Below are 12,906 nucleotides of genomic sequence, written 5' to 3' on the forward strand. Positions count from 1 at the left end.
GGCTGACTGGGTGAGATGGAAACTAAAATGAAGATGCTGTGCCAGCAAACCCAGAGAAAGTGAACAGTGGTGTACAGGAAGGATGGAAAATTGAAGAGGTAACACTTCAAGATGAGCTTGAACCCAAAAAACAGTTCTGATCTCCCTTGTCACCAACAGGCAGAAGCAGCTCTTTGAGCAACATCTTTAAGCAGGAAGAAACCAGGGAAGAAATGTAAGGTCCTTATAAAAGGGGTTTGGGGTTTTCACACCCCAATGTCCCAGCTCACCTCCCAAGCTGACTCTGGCTGTCTATTAGGAGATTTCTGTCAAACACTGCAACTCCTCAGCTGCTGCCAGGGCTGCAGGCACACAGGACAGCAGGAGGACCAGAAAGCCACCAGCACACACTGTGTGACATTGCTATTTGCATTTTTTCAAGTCCTTTTCACTCCAGGTTGGACACTTGGCTTTTCTTAGTGACTACTACTGCATTCCAGCATGCTTGAAGGAAAGAAGGGAGGAAAAATTACTTTCCTAGTAACGATGTTCCTTCAAATGTCACCTCTGAGTTCCCTCCTGGGTTTCATGCCTGCAGCACAAACCATGCAGGAAATCCCCTGAGCTCTTAAGATTTTGGGCACTGTCTCATTCCTGCAGGCTGCCTTGAGGGCTCTTCCATTTCAGCTACTTCCCTTCGAGCATGTAGAGCACACGGGCTTTGTAAATCCCTAATTACACACAGACTACAAATTCTCCTTCAAAGTGCCCAGCATTCCAGGTGAATGATGGGCAACAGCTGAACAGCCAGGCCAGAATCCATCAGCTCCTCCCCAAAATCCCCCACGCTGAACGGGAAGGTGGATGGAAGCACAAAAACAAAGCAGGATTGTTTTTCCAGACCTGCATTATGACAAGGGAAGGCTTTTTCCCTTCCCCTACAGATACCATCTGCACAGGATTCTCATTTCTGGAGAGCCACAGCCCAAGGGGATGCTCAGAAGGAGCTGTAGCCATAAGTAACCCAAAATGCTGCAAGGAGAGGGAAGAAAAGGGAAGAGAGTGGAAAGATTCTGCTTATCTTTCTCAAGGAAAAGGAAAAAAAAGGAAAAAACAAAGTCTCTAGAAGGTATTGGGCTGGTCTGTTTGACAGCCTGTGGGACAAATGTCAAACAGATCAATAATGAAAAGAAACAAAACAGAGAAGAGATGAGGCTTTGTACTCCTGAGCCTTGGATGTGGGAGCATGGCAGGAATCCTCAGAGGGCTTGGAAGACTAAAGAGGCTCCAGGGTATGTGAGTGAACCTGCCACGGAGCCATCCTGAGCAGGGCAATGCAGAGCAGAACCCCTGGCAGTCACTGTGGGGATAGAAATCCAGATGTGCACCACAGCTGGGCTCTGTGGAGACTCCATCCTGCCCAGGCTGGACAGCTGAGCAGCTCCAGTTCAGCCAAGGGAACATTTCCAGAGCATTCTCAGACATAAAAAGTGCAAAGCAGCCTCACCATCACCACATCTGTATGAGAAAAAAGGAGTCCTTCCCATCCCAGGTTCATCCAGAGGCTCCACTCACATCTCCCCATTTCAGCCTCACTCTCCACTGCAGCCCCAGCAGCTGAGCTGCCTCTCCCCACAGCACCCACGAGGTGTGAATTGCTTCTGACACGTGGATGGCTCAGGGGCCCAAAACACAGCACCAGCAGATGGGAGAACTGAAGGAAGCAAAGAAGGGAAGAAAAAAAATGCAAATACAGGCCAAGAGTTCTGCGTCGCTCCTGTTCTGCACTGTGAGAATGGATTTCGGGAGCAGGAGGAACATCTGTTTGGAAACTGCCTTTGTCTCAATCCAAATGCTGGAACAGCAGAAAGAGGGAGGCTGAGCACTGCCAGCACACCTCGTGCTTCATCTCACACTTGGATGGCTTAGCAGGAGAGATCTGGGAGGATGAGTTTAGTTTAATGATTTCTTGCTGGTTCACCTGCTCCCCATCTGTCTTTGTAGTCCTTGCTCAGAGGGACAGATTGGAGCACTGCTGTCCTCTCCCTTTTCCAGAGCTCCTCGTGATTGGAACTTCTGAAGAGAGGAACAGAGCAATTCCCAAGTATTAAGTAGTCAGCTGAGATTAGTCCAATGATTTATCACAGGTAATAGCTAATAACAGACACAAGAAACTCACTCAGAGCCTTCCTAGAGCCACGTGTCAGAGCTGTCACCTTACAAAAGTGTTACAAGGAATTCCTGGACCACAGCAGCAAATCTATTAGCCAGAGGCTGATAAACCCTTCCAAGAGTCCCAGAGCCAACAATAAATCATACAAACCAGGTGGCAAACACGGGATCTTTGATGAAAATGAGGTTGGTGCAGTGGATGTGAGAACAATGGTAGGATTCAGCTGGCAGGATGGAGGGTCTGACCTCCCCTCCTCACAGGGACCAAGGCTGGGTGCTGGCACTGCTCCAGCACAGCCATGGTGACTAATGAACTGCTGACAGAATAAAGCAAGGGATGGCAGCTGAGGGGATCTGGGGAATAAACTGCAGAAAAGAGCCATAAAGGTTCATCACAATTATAGGAAAGAGGCAGCTCCCTGCTCACAGACTCCATGGCAGTGCAGAAGTGGCACCCACAGAACTGCTCAGGCCTAAGGAACAATCCTCCACTTACCAAATCCCACCCTAATAATCAACTCAACATTTTCTTTCTGAAAGCCAGAAATGAAAGAACCAGAAAGAAGAGAGCTGTCCAGCTTCATCCTACGCCAGCCAGAGCTGCCTGTCAGAAATCAACCTTGTGAATGATTCTGCTGTGCAGCCACTGATGAGAGTGGGCAGAGCCACAGGCAGCAGCAACAATGTTCTGGTTGTTTGGGCTCAGCAACACCCAGAACAAACCTCGGAGAGATAAGATAATCAAACACAGCTATGGTGGTCCAGTGCTGAGGAATCCTGACATGGAGAAAGGCCTTCAGGAAAGCCAAAACAGCACCAGAAATCAGCCAAGGGCTGGTTTGGGTTCATCAGAGCTGAATTTCAACATGAAGAGATGTCCTTCCTAGGCAATTCCACAGAAAAATGAGGCTCAGGTGGAAGGAGAGCCAGAAACATCCCATTTCCACTGCAAGTATTTTATTTGTATTTTATCCTGCTGGCTACCCCAGGCATCAGGAGGGTTCCAGCCTGGATGAAACGCGATTACTTTATAATTATCCTTTGTTACTTTGCAAAGTACACGGCTCTGCACTTCCCTCCTGCCCAGGGAAATCATGTTAACACAATTAGAGCAAGAGGCCTGCTTTAAACACGGCTGCTTGGACGTTACTAACAGTGCTCAGAGCTCAGCACAGTCACTCTGCAGAGCCATCCTGCTCCATAAATCAGAGGCACTTCTGTCACCCAGTCCCTCGGAAGGGAAGGGACACTCTCTAGGATGAGCACTCACTGTATATCATCATCCTGTGCTGGTGCTGCTGCCACGAGATGCTGCAGCATTTCTCTCTCTTTTGCATTTATTGCTCTTTGCAGCTTCATTCTCACAATATCTAAGGGAGAGGAAATCTAACTACAGCTCTAGGGCCACGCAAGGCAAGTGTTGGAGGCCAGATTAGAACTAATGAGCTCCTGGCTCCCACTCAATCCCAGCCTTCAGAACAATTAGCTCAAATAAACCCAGGAACCGTTTTCTGCTCCGCTGTCGCCTGCCCGTCCTCCCCACTAACTCCTGAGCTGGAAAACTCCAATTGGCTTTGACAGGGGGGAGAGGTCACAGAGAAACCGAAGTTCAGAGCAAGCTGCCAGCACGGGGAGACCCTCAGAGTGTTCCCCAGTGCTCCACTGAGGAACAGGCACTGGGACCAGGATCAGTGCCTCGGGCTCACCCAGCCCAGGGGGGACTCTGGGGACAGCAGCAGCCACCCCTGGGCAGGGTGGGTGACACAGGAGGACGCAAGGGCAGGGAAGTGCCCAGCTGCACGGTGGCTCTGAGCACTTCAGGGGCTCTCAGCACGCAGGGCTCCCATTCCTAGAAAGCCACTCTCTGGGTACCTTTCAGCTCAGGGAGGAAGCCTCAAGAACAATTCCCCTTTCCAACCCCTGGAGATCTCCTCTGGCTCCAGCACACAGCAGACACTCACACACAGGGGACTCTGCAGCTCTGCTGTCAGGCTAAGGAGATGCAAAAGGGAAGCACAGAAGTCACTTCAGTTTAGTGCAACCTCTCGCTGTTCCTCACGCTCCAGTGTCCTCCCAGGGAATGCTGGAGTGCCCAGGAGCAAACAGCCCTGCTGCACATGATCCTGCTGGGCTGGGCAGTGAACAGTGTGTGCCCATTTCACAGAGGTGCCTGCTGGCTCCACAGGGCGCCACGATGGATCTGCCCTCGGGAACAGAGCACAAAGTGTCCTGCTTTAATTAACAGTGGGTGCTCTGCCCCCTCAGCCAGGGTACAAATGAGTGCCATCCTGTCCCATAAATAGGGGATGTTTATTATCCAGTCCTCCAGCACAGCTCCCACTGTGCTCTGTCTCCTGCCATGCTCTGGGTCCATCAGGCACAAAGCCCTCACATTATGTGCAGCTCAGAGACACCACTGCCCACGACAGCTCCTCTGGAGCCCTTCCAAAGTGTGCTGTCATATGATGAACTCAAGTGCCAGGGGACCCAGAGTAAAGACAGCAATCATGGCAGCGTGTGCTCCTCATGCCAAATCCACTCACAGCATCCACTGGAAAGTGTTTTTCTGGGGAATGTAAATGCAGTCCCTTCCTTAAGTTTAAAAATCAGAACGCTCCCAGCACCAAGATCTCTTCCCACTACCAGAGTGAATATTCCTTCCTGCCTTCTCCTCCTGACAGCTTCATGTCAGCTTTATATTCAGGTCAGCCTCTCATTTAGTACTGAGGTACATTCCCCTTTCTCCCTCTCAGCCTCCCCATCTAAAATCTGAATTGTTTTCAACGCTGGAAAACATATTCAAAACCATCAAAATGATAAACAATCTGTACAATAACAGAATCACAGAGTAAACCAAACATGATGGATTAACCTCATCTGGCAAAGCCTTGCATACAGAACCACAGGAAAGAACACTTAGCACAGAAATCTTTCTCCCATTAAGGGGCAGATTTAATCATTGATTAAAAGTTAATCATGACTCCATAAAAATTTTGGCTGGGAAGATGGAATCTTAATGCAGGTGACTGCTTTTTAGTAAATATTTGAGGACCTGAATATGCACAGACTGATGGCAGAGCAGGGAGGTCACAGCAGGATGTTACTGCCAGGTCACAGCCAGGCTCCATCCTCCTGCCCCAAACCTGCCTTCCCATCCGAGGAATTTCAAGGTGTATTTCCTGAGGTGATTCAGGAAAATGCAGGTCCTTCAGCACATCACATCTGTGGGCATCCTAGGAGCTCATTTCCCCACGTCCAGCACTTGCAGTCACTCATCACCCACACACCACCAATTCCAGTGTGGAGCTGTGCTCCAGCTGTAAGAGGCAGTTCAGAAACCAGTCTAGCAGCAAATTTAGTTGTCATGGAACAAGTGCTGTCGGTGCTGCATTTGGGGAGAGAAGAGCACATGGCTGCAAATTGCAGGGCACTCCCAAATTCCAAAGTGCCCTCAGCTCAGGAGAGCTGGGCCAGAGCATCTGAGGTATCACTGAGGCAAGGAGCTCTGCAGCACTGATCCCAGCCTGCCAGGCATTTCCTGTGCTCAGGCGTTCTACCGACAGAACAAATACATTTTTAGTCAATTAACTGTATCCCCTACAGCTGCAACAGGCTCGAGGTCAGGTCTAAATTCTGTTTGCATGAATCCATCGGAGGCTACTGAAGCAAAAAACCCACTGCATGCACCATTTGTGGGATTTACACTACAGTACTCCTTTCACAGGTTCAGTAAATAAATGCATGAGGAGTGTGGAGCAAAGGAAAATTCCAGCAAGGCTGGAGCCAGCCAGTGCTTCAAACTGCAGAGCAATTCTCTCTTGCAGAGGTAGTTCTACCCCAGAGAGAGAATTACAATCTGATCTCAGCACATCTGACTGGTTTGACATCATAATTCCACTCCACCATAGTAAATATTTTACTGAGAACTGGTTTCCTTACCCCCAGCAGGCAGAGCAGGTCTGTTGGAAGTCCCTGGGTTTCCATCTCACCAGCACAAAGGATTAGACATTTCCCACGTGCCTTGGTGAGGAAGATGAGCACAGGAGCTGCATTTCCATCTGAATTGTGTGTGGTGCTCCTCACATCCTGGAACCATGGATGGATTGCACCATTGGCCTGGAGAGCTGCTCAGCCCCAGATTACAGCAAGAAAAGGCATTTTCTCCAAATGGAAGAACAGAAAGTTGCACAGTGCAGGCAAAGGGAGAGGTCTGACATCCTTTTCCTGTGGAAATGGTCAGGAATGACCAATAATGGGATTCACAGCCTCAGAACTGCTCTGAGCCCTGCTTTTGAGCATGTGGTGACCACAGCCCAGCCCAGAGCACCTGTGAGCTCCAGGAAACACCCAACAGCTGTGCCCAGGAGAATCAACACCAGAGCAAAGGCTTTTCCTAGCATGGGTCAGGGCTGTGACATAAATTCAGAACCTGCAGCACTTCCCCAGCTCTGCCCCAAAAATGAGCACTCTTTCATTGCAGTCACAACTGTCAAAAGCACAAAGGGAACTCAGCAACCAATGCCAAGGGACTTCCAGCAGAAGCTGAGCTCCTGATAACATTCCTGTTTCTTGCTAATTATCTTTTAGTGATAAACTGTCAGGATATTTGTGTTTAAAAGGCTGATGTACCTGCTGATGTGCAGAGTGATGCAGGATAACTGTGTACAGCAGCTGTAGTGGGTGATTTTTGAAAGCAGATATATCTCTAGAGCTGTGTTAGGAGAGGACAGGGACAGCCAGGTGAGGCAGGAGAGGTGGAGATGGGAGGAAAAGGCAGGAGGAAGAGAACTGCACTGTGAAACAAACAGGCTTCAGTGTCACTAATGCAGGGGAAATGAATGCAGGTGTCAGACCCTGGAGTACAATCCCTGCCTGAATTGGACATATTCCCTTATTTAAAAAGGACAAAGGACATTGTAAAGTTCACGCATGAGGCATTCCCAGACCTCAGGCATGGAAACTTGCCTTTTGCACCCAAAAAAGAAAAGAAAAACAAGTAAATCTTTGTTCCCATTTTTCTCACATCCCATGACTGAGCTGGAAGTGAACTTTCTGCCCTGGCTGGTTCCCGTGGCTGTCTTTAAGCACTGGCTGGCGTTAGCAGGGTTAGTATAAAATAATTTTCAAGAAATGCTCTTCCCTCTCCCCACTGCTCCCCTACCTATGAGATCCACGAGTCCAACACAGCAGGAGTACAGCAAGGAGCAGCCTGTTTGGCTCCATCCATCATCAGCAAAACTGTCAGCTCAGCTCCACCAGCAAAATCTTTATTACTGGTTATGATGCAAAAGGCAGGAACCACACGGTCTGATTTCCTCAGATCTGAGGCTGAGTTTGCAGTAGGCAGCAGTTGGAGGGGAAATAATTTTGACTTTTCCCTGAGCCAATTTGATCTGGAAATTGTTGAGAGCAAATAAATATGGAATCCCACCGTGGCATTTCTGCAGTCACTCTCCAGTGACACAACCACTTCTCTTTTTTTCCTGAGCATCAGTGATTAGTATTTGGCACATGTAAAAAATCAGCTAATCCCCGCAGCCATGCCTGACTGATCAATTACACAACTAATACCTTTTCCAGAGGTCAGCTTAAGAGATGAATAATCCCTTCCAAAATTTCACAACCTGCGGGGTGGGGAGATTTGTTATTTGGCTTTCTGCAGCTTTCCTGGAAAGGTCAGTGCCCCTCAGCTGCCCACAGGATCAGCAGTGTATCCCAGACCATTCTCCAGGTGACCAACGACCTTTAGCAGCAAACAGTCTGTGCAATACAGGTGCTCTCCTTTTTATTTCTCATGAAAACAACTGTTAACTGACCCTGGGCTTGTCTTTATGAGGTAAAGGTGCCTGCAAACACATCAGCCCAGCTCCCTGCAGCACTTGCTCCTCTAAACAGACTCCCACATGCCACTTCCAGGGGCTAATCCCCCTCTTTTCCTCTCTGCACCACGAGGAAACAGCACTGAAAGCACACAGTGAGCGAGGCAGATACACCCCAGCCTGGCTCCTCACCCTCCTCATGCTCCAAAGGGCTTCCCCAAACAGCAGGAAAGCAGGAGAGGCCACAGGGTTTTTCACACTGAATTCTATTTTTTAAGCAGGAAAAGTCTAGCAGGGCTACATGAGCTGACACTTCCCACACAGAACAGCCAGGAAAGCCATCCTCTTATTTAGCTGAGGCATCAGGCAGCTCAGAGGTGGTTGGAAAGAATGGACACCAGCTCAGATTCCTGACTGGAATTCCTCAGACTGAAGGGTCCTGTGGAAAACAGAAAGCTCCAGGTCTCTGAGCATCTTTGATCACGCACCACTTTTTCCTCCTGGCTTTCATCTGGCAGGCAGATGGGGGAAAAAATATCAACAAATCCTATCCACATCCATCCTCCCTGTTATAGAGGTGCTGACCTGTGAGAATGGCCTGAGGGAAGGCAAAGAAAATAATAAAACTTTCAGTACAAGGACAGTTCACAACTCATTTTAGCAAGTTACAGGACTTGAAGCTCTGGAGGAAGAAGAGAAAAGCCACTTGCAGTGACCTCAGAACAGCCAGCAAAGCCACTGCCTGCCCTGCTGGCATCTCACATCATGTGAGCAATATTTGCTAATCCAAAGGCTGTATCATCACTTCTTCCTTGCAATTCTTTTTTTCCCCCATCTGTTTCTTTTTAACACAGCATTTGTCTCCTACCCTTCCCCGTTTGTTTTCCTCTTGTCTTTTTGATTAACAAGAAAAAGACACACCTTATCTCTTCCCCAGGCTGCACCACCCTCGCTTGTTTTGCACGTTCAGCCTCATATCTCAGCACCATATTTGTTTCTCTCTGTCTGAATAAATAGAAGTGTAGGCACTTTTAAGAAATAAGGGCTCTGTTTGAAGAGTAATTAGCTGTCAGCACAGAACTAATATTTATGGATTCTCATCCTTGAAAACTCTAGCTCTGCTACCCGGCACTGATTATGGCTGTTAGAAACAGATGGGGCTGAATCCATACAGCTTGAAATAATGCTACATTTAAAAAATAATTAACTCCAAATGAAGGACTGAATGCCACTTGCTTCCCCTAAATTTGATTTTTCAATTTGATTTGTTTGCACGGAGCAGAAGCTGGGTTATTCCCGGGTATGTCGTGCTCCCTGGCACACCTTGGAGGTGGGAATCTGCAGGGATCCAGGCACATGTTGGGTGCTGGAATATTCCAAACACCCTGCAGCAGGAAAGGACAGCTCCATCCCTCCTGGGATCACACAGAAACCCAGCACCCCTGGGTGTGTTATGTCTGGTTGCCTGGCAGAGGAGTTGGAATTCTACCAGCGGTGCAGCCTTTGTTTTAGTGCCTGACAAGGATACTAGGAGGGGAGCTTTAAAAACTGTTTTTCAAATGCAGGTTGGAGAGGATGAAAGCCCTCGGTGTGTTATTCCCTGACTTGGTTCTCTCTCCAACCCGGGGCAGCATCTTTGCTGGATGCTTGCACCTCCACGAGAGCACAGACCCAGGAAATTTATACTCTGCTTAATTAAATCTGTGCTTTTTACTTATTGGCACCTCTTCCGGGAGCACAATTCCCTCCAAGTTGGTTATCCATCATGGCAAAGGATCCGACAGCCCCGATCAAATCCCACACAAACCTGGTTAAGTGGGTCACAGCCTGCTCCGTGGTGCTGGTGAGGCTGCCAGGCTTTCCTGCACGAGCTGGAGGCACTGGGACAAATCCCCCTCGCCCTGACACCCCTGGAACCCCCGAAATGAGGTTATCCCAGCTCGGTGGGTCACAGCCAGGGCAGCTCCTGGTTGTGGGTGACAATTCCAGTGCCAGTCCCATGGGGATTTGCAGGGACACAGCCTCCTGTGAGGCACATCCCATCCCTCCATCCCCGTGGACCAGCCAAGTTTTCTTCATCTCTTAAGCCAAACCTCCCAGTTTTTGTGCAAAGTCTGATCCCTGCCCGGGATGGAGACTCTTGCACAACCGCACATCTCCCACCACACGAGTTTTCTCCCCCTAATAACCCTTTTCCCCCAATAACCAAGCGGAAATTTAAATTTCCCTTTGCCTGATTTCAGTCACACCCACCAGGCAGCCCCGATGTCTCCTCTCTGGTGAATGGTACTGTGTGCTCGCTGACAGGGACACCCCTTCGGAAAGGGACACCCCGACTCCTGCCACCTCCCCTGGGAAAAGGAGGGAGCAAGGGACACGGGTGGCTTGTGTGGGAAGTGGGGGTGACACTGGGGAGGTGAGGACAGTGGGGGCAAAGAGGGAGGGACACGGCTGTGACAGGAGGTGATGGCTGACTGAGGGGGGATGCAGCTGTGAGGGGATCATGGCCGTGAGGGGGACTGAAGGGGGACACAGCTGTCAGAGCAGCGAGGGCTGGCCGAGCAGGGACATGAGGGCACCATGGCTGACTGGGGGGACATGGCTGTGAGGGGCAGTGACAGCTGACTGAGGGGGACATGGCCCCGAAAACTGAGAGGGGCAAGGGTTGAGTGAGGGTGATGTGGTTGTGAGGGGAGGTGAGGAGTGACTGAGGGGGACACGGCTGTGAGGCTGACTGAGGGGACATGGCTGTGAGGGCTCACTGAGGGGGACATGGCTGTAGAGGGCTGACTGAGGGGACATGGCTGTGAGGCTCACTGAGGGGACACGGCTGTGAGACAGGGACTGACTGAGACGAGAAGGGGCTGTGAGGTGAGGCGAGGTGAAGGCTGGCTGGGGGGCTGTGAGCACTGAGGCGAGCACTGGCCATGGCGGGAGGCAGGGAGCCCTGAGCGGGCACGGGGCTGTCTGTGAGCGCGGCGCGGCCGCTCCTCACCCACCTCTCTGATCTTCATCCTCCGGGCGCGGGTCTCGGGGTCCTCTCCGGGCCGCCCGCCCCGCACCGGGTGCCGGAGGCTCCGGCGGAACCGCTCGTAGTCGAAGCGGAACGGGGCCCGCGTCTCCCGGGCCGGGGGCGCGCCGCTGGCGGGCTGGGCTCGGCTCTCGCCGCCCTGCACCTGCTGCCGGGAGCCGGGCGCGGTGCGGGCCGGCAGGGCGGCCGTGCGGAGCTTCTCCCGCAGGCGGCGCGGGGCGGCGGGGCTGGCGTGGCGGGGCTCGGCGGCGGCGGGGGGGCTGCGGGGCAGGTCGGTGTCGCGGGTGGAGGAGGAGGAGGCTGAGGACGACGAGGCGGAGGATGAAGAGGAGGCGGAGGCGGTGGCCCGGCGGGGTAGGAAGAGGCGCTTGAAGCGGGAGGAATCGGGCAGGAGGAAGAGGGCCCCGAAGCAGAGCGTGAGCAGGCCCGAGAGGAAGAGCAGGAACAGGAACTTCTGCGGCAGCCGCAGCCCCAGCGCCGCCGGCCAGCCCGGCATGCCCGGCAGCTTCCGCAGCAGCACCATGGGGCACCGGATCGCGGCCGCCGGGCGGGACCCGCCGCCACGCCGGGGGCTGCCGCTGGCTCCTGCGGCGAAAGGCTCACGGGGGCCCGCCCCGAGCAGCACCGGCCGCCTTCAGCGGGGACCGCACGTGGGTGGCTCCGGGCCGGGCGGAGCGGCGCTTCAGCGTCCCCCCTGCCGGCATGAAGGCGGCGGCGAGCGCATCCCGCCGGGGCCGGGCGGCGAGCGGCGGCGCGGGGCTGGGCTGGGCTGGGCTGCGCTGCTCCCGGCGGCGGTCGCGGTCCCTGTCCCGGTGCGGGCTCCCGGCCGGACGGTGCTCCGGGGCTGGCTCAGGCAGCGGCGCCCGTCTCTCTAGGCGGCGGTGGGTTCATGCTGCAGCATTTCTGCGGGGCGGGGGAGACAAGAGCGCGGTCATTCAACACCGCCAGGGATGCGGCCGGCGAGACCAGCCTTTGTCCCCGGCCGGTCCCCCACCCTCCAGCGGCACTGGTTCGGTTCCCTCTCTCCGGACTTAGCATCAACTCTCCGTCTGCGAGCTCTCCCAGCTCTGCAGCATCTCCCCTCCAGTGCCGGGATGCCGGGCTCTGCTGGCGGGGCAGCCCGGGGGACAGGAGGAGAACCCCGGAGGGACAAGGTGCTCTGGGACACCCGGGAGGGGCAGGGTGCCCTGGGACAGAGCACGGACAGACAGGGACGAGGCTGCTCCGCCAGGAGCTGCCTTCGCCCGCGCAGGGCTGGGGATGATGGACTGGACGAACCAGCCATGCGGAAAGCTCGGCTGAGCTTCTTGAGGCAAAATATAGTAATTAAAAAAAAAAAAAATCTACGGGCTTTGGTTTTGCTAAATAGATCCCAGCAAATTCCTGCTTTGCCAAATCTCTGCCTATCCATACCCCCCAAATCCTCTCCTTGTGGAAGAGACAGAGCTCAACTTTCAGACCCCGCAAGGCAGCAGGGCACGGCTGGAAACCCTCCGTTCGATGCCCGAATCGCCCCTTCTGCTGCGGGCAGGGACAGCGCTGCCCCCGAGCGCCGGCACAGCCGCTGGGGCGGCCGCTCTCCAGCCCCCAGCGCTGTTTACTCACCCCTCTGACAAATCCAAGCCTCTCTGCCTCCTACAGTGAGCAAAATCTTCTCAGTCCTGCCCGCTCATCCCAAAAGCGACAGCCCCTCGCTGCTGCCAGCGCTCCCGTTCAATTAGCAGAGGGAAGCGGCTGCGCTCTCCAGGGGACAGCTCCTCTCCCTGCCCACCCGAGCACGCAGGAGGGAAGCACCTAGTTGCCCCGAGCTGCTGGGCAGGCTGTGGCTCTGCCGGCGCGGTGACCGGCGGCAGCGCTGCCCGGCGCCCTCACGCGCAGCGCGGGAGCCCCGCCCGCCCCGCCGCT

At 53.2% G+C, this 12,906-nt stretch overlaps 1 protein-coding gene across 2 annotated transcripts in view; it reads right to left on the bottom strand.

The window, feature by feature from the left end:
• Positions 1-12,906, bottom strand: part of MAN1C1 (mannosidase alpha class 1C member 1) — a 52,554-nt gene extending 39,648 nt beyond the window's left edge. Inside the window, exons 1-2 of one of the 2 annotated variants that reach the window (XM_085081305.1) lie at positions 12,607-12,906; positions 10,970-11,904 (exon numbers count right to left, since the gene is read on the bottom strand). In XM_085081305.1, coding sequence (XP_084937431.1) covers positions 10,970-11,524 — 555 coding nt within the window. In that variant the 5' untranslated portion in view covers positions 11,525-11,904; positions 12,607-12,906. The remainder of the gene's footprint in view (positions 1-10,969; positions 11,905-12,606) is intronic. The other variant, XM_085081304.1, reaches the window with a different exon arrangement.

This window comes from Lichenostomus cassidix, chromosome 23 (assembly GCF_008360975.1).
Source record: "Lichenostomus cassidix isolate B80296 chromosome 23, HeHo_3.0, whole genome shotgun sequence".
In the NCBI taxonomy this organism is placed as follows: domain Eukaryota; kingdom Metazoa; phylum Chordata; class Aves; order Passeriformes; family Meliphagidae; genus Lichenostomus; species Lichenostomus cassidix.